Genomic DNA, 10,779 nt, shown 5'->3' with positions numbered 1-10,779 from the left:
ATATATGGATGGATGCTAAGAAGTATTCAGACAAGAGCTGGGAGCAGGGTTGCAATCATGCCAATTGAGATGGGAGATGCAGCGGCAATTTTGCACTCTATTTCAATGGACAGGCTTCAACTTGCCGAAGCAATGAACATCAAATTAACTGCTGCTACAGCTATTCCCTAGCGTGCTCTTACTGCTCTTTGTGAGTCATCTCAGCAGAATTATAGCAACGTTTCTACTACCAACTCAGGCCTAAAACCTATTGCTCTGCGGACGGAGAAATTACTCCAATAGAAGAAGCATGTTGTTGTTTGTGAGCACATAATCAGGACAACGAAAGCCATGGGGCTCATCCCCAAGGCCCTTACAGTGCTAGATACCCTCTGTATGGACGGCTGCTGCAAGGCACTACAGTTGGAAGATGAAAAAGAGGTTTTCTGGAATTTGCAGACAATTGGTCTCTATTCCAATTCTTTCACCTATCCAGTTTTTGTTCATAGATTGTGTAAAGGGCAAAAGCTGGAAGATGGGATTGGGTTTGGCATTGATATGTTGGTGGCTGCACCTTCCATTGTTGCGAATTTATTGGGTTGGTTGAAATGAGATCAGAAGATGCTTCATGGGTCATTCAGATATTAAGAGAGACGCGGCAGATAGCAAGGGCTCAAATAGATAGCTGGGTCGGCTTATCAGTCTGGATTTTAGTTGCTCCTATTGTGACAATGCAGCAATGGACTCCACAGCCAAAAATCAACCCGGTTCGACGTTATACCGATGAGCAGTCCCTAGCATCTATAGGGCATGCAAATGTATCACAGGTTACTTCATTAGGCAGTGACATTATTAGAGAAGTTGTGGCTGCTAAGCAGCAGCAGAATCTGCAAAATGTGAATGACTGCATTACAGATATTAGTAGCAAACGAGCTGATCTTGGCTATACGTATGGTGGATTGTGGAAAAAGAAGCTACGACTTCAATCACAACTGCTTTTTGAAATTTTACCACAAGCTATTCATGAGCAGCTACTGTTTGCAAGAGATCCTCATCGACAGGTGTCGGCTGCCCAATCAGACCTCAACCATATTGAATTACGGATGAAGCACATATTGGTTCAGCAACTTAGAATTGCCAGAAGGGGAAGCCTATCCATGGCGGCCACCACCATTACTGCTGAGGCTGCTTGTGGGGTTCACAAGGATCTACAACTAAGTGCTAAGGTGGAGATCTCAATTGTTACACTAGCTCCTCAACCAACTAAAGCTCCCCATTTTACTGTAGCACCACAATCTGATGTTGAGTGTGAGAACATACTCAACACCCTCCCTTCTATTGGGTTGGTCCAGCACACTCCAGAACTTCGTCTGAAGAATCAGCCTTATGCAATTCGCTATCTCATAGAAAATAGTCCGAAGGAAGAACTTCATTTGCTCCCTGAGGGTACACTGGCAGAATTTGGGCCGAGAGCAGTAATTATCAATCACTCCAATCCTGTTTGGATTCCAAATATCAGAGTAGTGTCTTGTTAGGGTCTTGGGGTTAAGTTCCTATACCTTCCGCTCCTAACAGGCCGGTCTTTTGGGTAGTATTGGCTAGGTGCTTAAGATTTGGTATCAGAGCAGGCGCTACGTCCTGACTTCGAGTCCCCGCATGCACAGATGGACCACACGCCCCTAGCGAGGCGCCGTAAGGGAGTATGGGCTCCTGACCCGGTCCCCGTTGTTGTGTTAAGGCCGTCGTGGTCGTTGGCTCGGGAGGGTGGGGTGTACTGTTATGGTCTTGGGGTTAAGTACCTATGCCTTCGGCTCCTAACAGGCCAGTCTTTTGGGTAGTATTGGCTAGGTGCTTAACATGTCTCAAATGGAACCTGTCCAACCACTGATAGGTAGGGGGTCCGCTGTTGCTACCCAGTATATACACATGCGTGTCAACATTATTCGAGGGTGGGGGGTCCGCTAGATTTTTTGAGTCAAGTGATGATCCGAGCACCCCAGTAGTGCAACCTTGCCCATGGAGGGAGGATCCACATGAATGGCTGTTTCACACCAGTACAAGCTTGCTTTCAACCCTACAGTCACTATTCGACAGTCTTTTAGTTCTTTCAGAACGAGGAGACATTCATGAGAATTGTGCCCGTTACGGGTTAAGTGGAGAAGTCTTACAACTCAAGGTTAAAGAATTAACCGAAGAGTTAAAAGAACTCACTCAACGGCATGAAATGCCAAGCTCCTCCGGGACTTCTACCGGATCTCCATCGCGAGAAAAGGAAGCAACAACGTCAGCTAATCAGCAGACGGATGACTTTAGTGTTTTGATAAACACAGGTCGACCCGGGATTTCTACCGGTCATGCCAGGCATGAGAAGGAAATCACAACCGAATCTTCTCTGAAGATAGGGGAATCAGGGATTTCTACCTGTCAGTCTAGAGCTGAAAAGGAAGTCTTAACGGATCCATCCCAGATGGAAACGGACTTGTCTAGTAATGAGAAATCATTCAAGACAAAATTGGTTACCCCGTCTGAGTTTACAAGGTTGAAAAGCCTAAATAAACCAGATAAAACTAGTTTTAATGAGTTTGAGTTTTTAAAGAAATTTAAACCTTTAAAACTTTCGGACATTATGTCTGAAGAACCCTCGCTACGCCCTCAAAAGGTGGACAGCGTTCGTTCAAAGATCGAATCCGATCATACTGTTCAATTCCAGAGATGGAATGAACAAATTGAACAAGGGATGAACACTCCCTTCTTCACCACTGAGCCCAGCAACAGTTGGAATCAAGTGAAGCTGAGTCATGAAATAGACTCAAAATATGCATCCATGCTTTACGCATATGGATTCATAAAACAGATGGTATTGCACTCCACCGATTTATCAGTATTGGAGAAACTGCCAAAGGAAATTATGGAGGCTTGCAAAAGTTTCATCTCCATAACCAAGAGTAAAGGAATTCGACTTCATTTCGTTTCCTGTATTGCTGAAATTGTTACTGACACAAAAATGTTTCCAAGCATTTCCGTCGTGACTATTGAAGGCATCAAAGAAGGTGACGCCAACATGGAATATGATCCCAGACATATTCCAAAAGCCAAGCCTTGCCCAGAAGCAGTCTGGCCAACCAGACGTATCCACGGGTTCAAGAACCTGATACAGCTCATGAAGCAGCTGATTCAGAAAAAGAGAAGCTTCGTCTACAAGACCTCCGTCCCATTGACGATCATCTCGAAAAGCTATAAAGAGACTCCGGCCTCCGTCCAGACCAGTCTTGAAGCTACGCTGAAGAAACTCCTTGGAGGAAATATCCCCTTCAGCAAAACAACAAAGGAAAGCTTCTGCCAGATGGCCCAGAAGACTTTTTCGAAGGAGCACACCTGTAAACTGTGCACCGAAAGGCAGCTGTCCGAATGAGCAGTCAGCAGCCACGTCAACAGACTAGTCAGCAGCCACGTCAGCAGACTAGGCCCACGACGAAAACAAAGTCAGCAAAGGCGGCTCAAAAGTCCGCAATGGCGGCTACAAAAAGTCATCAATGACGGCTACACCAAAGTCAACAAAGACGACTAAAAAGATTCCTGCACGTCATCATCATGATGTCACAAGCAGAAAAGACATTTCTAAACAGCGATGCTGCTTGGGAAGATGTAGAGACATACGACACGCATCCCTACATTCTAAACAAAAAATATACTATGGGGAATGCGCCAGTTATGGGCGTCCAGGTGACGGACATCACTACTGAGGACGCTACTTGGCAACAGGTGGAGACGTCGACATACAGACCCTACTTGGCAACAGGTGGAGACGTCGACATACAAACCCTACTTTGGAGCTTGAGGACAAGCTCTTTCTTCAGGAGTGGGGTGATGTTATGGACTCCATAGCATCCAGAGTAATCTGTAGATGCGGGGTTTAATTTATGCAATTTCCAGTTTATGTTATTAGGAGGGTTTTATTATAATTTCCTTCAAACTTGTGCCCTTCGGTTTGGGCCTTTGCTTGTATGTGTTCCCTATTCCTTTTTATAGGGAGGACGGATTGAGAAATGAATTAAGTATTGATCAATAGTTGTAAATGAGATCGGATTCTCTCTCTCACGAGGCTTGAGGGTGGAGCTCCTTCGAAAGCTCAATATCTTCCCTAACCATTGGTCGTTCTTCACTCCCTTCATCGTCATTCAACCTGGAGCCAGAGGAGATCGCCGGGTGACTCGATCCATGGCAAGGGAACCTAACAATGAAGTACACCCAACCTTTCATGAGTAGTCATCAATAAAGGTCACGAAATACATGTGTCCTCCTTGTGATGCTACTCTTATTGGCCCCCAAACATCTGAATGAACATAGTCAAGAATCCCCTCTGTTTTGTGTGTGGCTGCCTTGAGCTGCACCTTATTTTGTTTCCCAAGAACAAAAAATTGTAGAAATCAAACTTGCATGTTTTGAGACCCTTCAATAGATTTCTCTTATGAAGCTCCATCATCCCACACTCCATCATCCCACACACACCCATATGACCTAACCGCCATATGCCACAAGACTGTACAGTTTGTCTCAGACTCTACAACTGTGGTACCTTGCAGTGTATAAATATTTCCAGATAGTTTTTTCCCTTTCATCACTATTAAGATACTTTTACTTTCTTTCATTATTTCACTTGCGGACCAGTAACTATATTCATTACAATCTAAAATGCCCAATGAAATCAGATTCTTTCATAAATCCGGTATATGTCTAACATCACATAACGTTGTAACCACACCATCAAACATTTTAATTTTTAGACTCCCTATTCCAACAACTTTGCATAAAGCATCATTACCCATCAGAACAGAACCAGAGTTTACTAACCTGTAGGTGTGAAACCAATCTTTATTGGGTGTCATGTGATAAGAGCATGCTAAATCCACAATCTAAGAATCTCTGAGATGATCTGAACTGGATGAAATAAAAAGCATATCCTCGTCACCACACTCTAAGTCTTCTTCTTTCACTACATTCACAGACTTTGGTGGACCCTCTTTGTTCTTTGCATTCCCTTTATTTTTCTCTAGACAATCCCATTTTATATGCCCCTTTTTCTTGCACTTAAAACACCTGATGTCCTTCCTCTTCTGGATTTAGACCGAGATTTGTTGTTACTCGATCCACTCTGAGACATATTTCTTCCACTTTCCTGGTTACCCTTTACCACAAGTCCTTCACCTTGTGAAGTCTCATCACTGGCTTTCTTCCTCTAATGGAAGTCTAATAGAGCACTTGTGATATCCTCCAATTCGAGAGTTTCTTTTCCCCACATTAGAGCTCTAACCAAATTTTCGTACATAGGAGAATTCGGTAGAGAATTTAGCAACATTAACGCCTTGTTTTCGTCTTCAAACTTCACATCAACCCACCTCAAATCACATATGAGCTGATTGAAAACGTTGATGTGCTAGCTCAGATTCGAGCCCTCTGACATCTTAAGACCACATAGTTTTTTCTTTAGATAGAGCTTGTTCGTCAATGACTTGGACATATATCGACTTTCTAGTTTCAACCAAACTTCCACCAGTGGTTCCTCATCCATGACGCGATACATCACGTCATTAGCCAGACAAAGCCTAATAGTCATCACAACCTTCACTTCCATTTCTTTCCAATCCATGTCATCCATTCCTGTTGGTTGTTTTTCGTATAGCGCCTTCAACATAACCTGTTGTACTAACAGGTCCTTCACACTCCTTTGCCATAATCCAAAATTTCAAGTTCCGTCAAATTTCATCATATCAAATTTTGCAGAAGAAACCCTAGTTATCAAAGCTTAACTTGGGGTTTTCATGCAAAAAATCCAGATTTCGAGCACGATGTGAGAAGCCTAGGCGTCTGCGTAGAAAAAGACCTCCTCAGGTGTGCACAACGTGCACCTACAGCCCTTGAGGAAGTCGCCTGCAGACCTCGACGTAAAAAAATTCCCAGACGAGTCAGACGTCAGACGTGTGACACGTCAAGAGTCTCCTCGCAAGAAGTGAGTTCAGAAAAAAAAATTTGTCGTCGTCCCTCCGCGACGCTTCCCTCTTCGGATGAAATCTCACAGCGGCCCCAGGATTTCCATCGTCCCCGGTTCTGTCATCCTCTCGTCATCCAAGGTAGCAGTGGTGGTCGCAGAAAAACCCCTCTTCGGACGGCAGAGGAAAAATTTCCTCTTTATGTGAATTCTCACAACGATAATTTCGCCATCGTCAACGATGCGTCGTCTGTAGAGAAAGGGTCATCGGCGACACTGTAACCTCCTCTGTTTTCCCTGAAGCTCTGATACCAATTGTTGTGCTAAGAAGAAAAGGAAGAACGAAGAAGACAAATGATTTTTACAGTGGTTCGGCAATGTGCCTAGTTCACCGGAGCGACGATCGGAAAATATCACTAATTTCAATTAGGGTTACATAATGTATATTTATATTAAACCCTAGATATATTTTTGTATAAAATACACAAATATCTTTGTACAAAAATATCCCCAACCTCATGTATGAGCCATATACTTCAACACCCTAGATTCATGACACATTTATAATATCGAAAGATGATTCGGGCAATGGAGCTTAAATGAAACAGATTAAATTTCTTTAAACATATTCTTACAAAACGGCATCTTGGTGTTTCAACTATCAGACTCAAGTACTGATTCTCTCTGCAATGTTCCTGGAGATCCTCCTAGTGATTAACCTCCTCCGAGCTGTAGAACCCCAACGAACAAATTTCGCCTACAATGGATTCAGTGACGCCAACTTGATTCTCCGCGTTTCCTCATCTACTGGTCAGCTTCGAGGTTCTCACTACATACTCGGATGGAGCTTTAACATGAACGGCCAAGCTCGAGCACATGATACCTCTTCCCTGCTCGCACTACCTCGAGTGACTCCCAAACCGAAGCCAAGGATTTTGACAATTGGGTTACCCTTAATTACAGGATTTCTCACATTAGCTGCCGTCTCTGCTGCTATTATTTATGTAAGAAGGAAAATCAAATATAGCGTAGTACTGGAAGACTAGGAACGGGAGAACGGACCCCACAGGTTCAGGTACAAGGACTTGTTCAGGGCTACCAAGGGATTCAGAGACAAGGAGCTCTTAGGAATAGGAGGCTGGTCGGGTTTATAGAGGCATACTGCCCTCATCCAAGATTGAAGTCGCCGTGAAGAAAGTTTCTCATGATTCAAGACAGGGTATGAAAGAATTCATTTCCGAGATCGTGAGCCTCGGCCAGATGCGTCACCGCAACTTGATAGGACTCCTTGGGTATTGCCGGCGTAAAGCAGAGCTCCTCCTGGTCTACGAATATATGCCCAATGGCAGTTTAGACAAATTCCTGTTCGATCACAAGTTTACATTGAACTGGAACCAGAGATTGACAATTGTAGAAGGAGTAACTGCAGGACTCCTTTTCCTGCATGAAGAATGGGAGCAGATCGTCCTGCACAGAGACGTGAAAGCCAGTAATATTCTTCTTGACAGTGATCTAAATGGGAAGTTAGGTGATTTTGGTTTGGCAAGGTTATACGACCATGGAGCGGCTCCGAAAACGACCCACGTTGTGGGAACGATTGGGTACCTGGCGCCTGAGCTCACCCGAACAAGCAAAGCTACCACGAGCACAGATGTCTTCGCTTTTGGCGTTTTCATGCTTGAAGTCGCCACTGGAAGGAGGCCCGTCCAGTACCCAGGCACGTCATGTTCAGGGGAGGAGTTGGTTTTGAGGGACTGGGTTTTCAACTGTTGGAAGAGAGGATCAATTCTGGAATTGATCCCAAATTGGGAAGAGACTATGTCATGGATGAAATGGAGCTGGTGCTCAAACTTTGCCTGCTTTGCTCGTACGCGGTGGCAGGGTATCGCCCTCGGATGAGACAAATAATTCAGATTTTGGAAGGGCAAGCCCCTAGAACCGAGTTAGTGGATTCGAGCGGCTTAGAGAGCAGTGAAGTTTACGCAGATAATGCGTTTGGTCACACATCTTCAGCAACGGAATCACTGCTATCGGGTGGCCGATGATTGTTTAATGCCTCTAGTTTTCTATAGTGTTGTAATCTAGTTTTTTTTTTCTGTGTTTATATGTTGAATATTTTAGATTTGGACTCGGTACAATAAAACTCAGGCCCTAAACTGCGGGAGTTTCAAAATCAAAGAGCTTCGGATCCTTTGTCAGGGATCCGAATTCTCCCCTTTCTTGATTTAGAACAATTCACAGTCAATTGTGAAATATATGAAGGGTGTTAATCTTCTTCTCTGTGGTGCAACATACACAGAGCCTTTACTTTGGTTAGGGTCATGAATTACATTTTGAAATGAGTAGAAGTCATTTTCAAAAGTCTACAGGTAACTTGTCCTAATTTTTTCTCTTTCCGAATGGCTGCTGTTTTTTTTTCCAGATAGAGTATTACCAAAGTTTAGCTAAAGACAATGGTCATTTGAGACACTCGAGATGATCATTGATGAATGATCATAGGTCCACTTAAATTGACCCTTCTCAACTTTTCTAACTATTGTCTATTGACGATAACACAATGTTTACTTTAGTGTAAGTCATTCAACACTAGAGACCAATAATATTAACTCTTCTTAATTTTTCTAAATACTCTCCATTTACAAGAAGAAAATATTTGCTTTGGTGTACCCATTCAACATAGGAGAGCAAAGCGATTGGCCATATAATTTCAGGTACATAACACGGACCACACTAGTGTTCCATTTGTTGAAGCAAATACCGCACTTCACTAAAAAATAGCTGATTAAATTACTTGGTTATGATTGTAGTAAAAAAGTACTTCAATTTTCTCTCATATTTCTCATTAACACTGTGGGCTTAAATAGTCATTTTACAGACTATACATGGAAGAATTGCGAGTGATTACGGGGATTACAGAGTTTACAAAAATTCGGGATTTGCGGAATATTTACAGATTTCTTCGTAAGGTAAGAAATCTTAGAAGAAATCTCAACACTCCCCCTCAAGTTGGTGCATAGATATCACTCATGCCCAACTTGTCAAGACAATTGTTAAAGGCTCGGTAAGATACTATTTTGGTCAACACATCGGCAAGTTGATCCTGAGACTGAACATGAGGGACTTCAATGATTCTTGCTTCTAATTTTTCCTTAATAAAGTGTCTATCAATTTCAATATGTTTAGTTCTATCATGTTGGACTGGGTTGTGGGTAATATTACATGTTGCCTTACTGTCACAGTATAATTTCATAGGACTTGTCTGCTCAATATGTAGTTGTTGTATCAATTTTTTTATCCATAATAATTCACATATTGCCTTGGCCATTCCCTTGTATTCGGCTTCAGCTGACGATCTAACCACCACTTCTTGTTTCTTACTTCTCCAAGTGACTAAATTTCTACCTACAAATGTAAAGTATCCAGATGTAGATCGTCGATCCTCTATTGACCCAGCCCAATCGGCATTTGTATAACCTTCAATTTTCAAACTGCCTCCCTTTTTAAATAAAGTTCATTTCCCTGGAGATGATTTCAAGTAGTGCATGATACGGTTGACGGCATTTGTATGTTCTTCACTTGGAGAGTGCATAAATTGACTAACCACACTTAGTACATAAGCTAAATCTAGTCTGGTATGTGCAAGATACATCAACCTCCCGACTAGTCTATGATAATGTTCCTTGTTAGCATGAACTTGATTTGAATGTGTTCCTAGTTTTAGTTTTTCTTCCATGGGAGTACCGACTGGACTACATGTTGTCATACCAGTTTCATTCAGCAAGTCCAAAGCATTTTTTCATTGAGATAGAAAAAATCCATCCTTAGATCTTGACACTTCAATACCAAGAAAATATTTTAAGTAACCAAGATCTTTCATTTCAAACTCTTTGGCAAGATGACTTTGCAATGCCTTCTTTTCCTCTGGATCATTTCCAGTTACTATCATATCATCAACATATACAATAAGAGTTATGATCGTCTCCTTGTTAGATTTCAGGAAGAGAGTGTGATCTGAGTTGCTTTGCTTGTATCCAATAGATTTTAAAAAATTTGTGAACCTTCCAAACCACGCCCTCGGGGATTGCTTCAAACCATATAGGAATTTCCTCAATTTACATACTTGTTTGCATCATTTGGTTTGCATAATACATCCAGGAGGTAATTCTATATATACTTCTTCTTGGAGATTTCTGTGTAAAAATACATTTTTAACATCAAATTGATATAAGGGTCAATCAAGATTCACAGCCAGAGATAGTAGAATCTGAACAGTATTGATTTTGGCCACTGGTGAAAATGTCTCCATGTAATCGATCCCGTAGGTTTGAGTATATCCTTTGGCGATAAGGCTTGCTTTGAACCTTTCAATGATGCCATCGGCTTTATATTCGTTGGTAAATACCCAATTGCATCCAACTGGTTTCTTTCTTATAGGTAGATCAACCATTTCCCATGTTGAATTCTTTTGGAGGAACCTCATTTCTTCATTCATAACTTCTTTCCACTTAGGATCTTTCAAGGTTTCTTGCACACTATTAGGAATAGATATAGCATATAATTGATTCACAAATACTTCATTTGCCTTTGACAATCTATGATAAGACACAAAATTATGCATGGGATACTGAGATTTAGAGGTGAGAAGAGGTTCATAACGTCTTGTGGTTCGATGAGGTAGCACTCGTAGTCGAGTTTCAAAACTTACTTGAGGCTCAAACATGGACTCGGACTCGAAAAGCAATTGATCCACTAGTACACTATGAAAGGGGGAAGATGTTGGCTGAGACTCTTATTCCATCACTTCCATCTGGTCT

The 10,779-nt window shown here is 42.2% G+C and overlaps 1 protein-coding gene and 1 pseudogene across 1 annotated transcript; both read left to right on the top strand.

Moving 5' to 3' along the window:
• Nucleotides 1–330: 330 nt before the first annotated feature.
• Nucleotides 331–591, top strand: LOC137943010 (pentatricopeptide repeat-containing protein At4g11690-like). The gene has a single exon (XM_068788712.1). It carries the CDS (start codon nucleotides 331–333, stop codon nucleotides 589–591), a length of 261 nt encoding a protein of 86 aa, XP_068644813.1.
• On the top strand, nucleotides 588–8,010 carry LOC137943009 (L-type lectin-domain containing receptor kinase SIT2-like; annotated as a pseudogene).
• Nucleotides 8,011–10,779: the final 2,769 nt, after the last annotated feature.

Source organism: Aristolochia californica, unplaced genomic scaffold (genome assembly GCF_029961685.1).
Source record: "Aristolochia californica isolate CCGP_79_NKW_82.1479 unplaced genomic scaffold, dmAriCali1.0.hap1 SCAF_10, whole genome shotgun sequence".
In the NCBI taxonomy this organism is placed as follows: domain Eukaryota; kingdom Viridiplantae; phylum Streptophyta; class Magnoliopsida; order Piperales; family Aristolochiaceae; genus Aristolochia; species Aristolochia californica.
Note: the sequence above shows the minus strand (reverse complement) of the source record. Positions and strands in the feature narration are given on the sequence as shown.

Excerpts from the sequence above, each read along its gene's own strand:
- LOC137943010 (XM_068788712.1), top strand. The coding sequence starts at position 331 with ATGGGGCTCATCCCCAAGGCCCTTACAGTGCTAGATACCCTCTGTATG.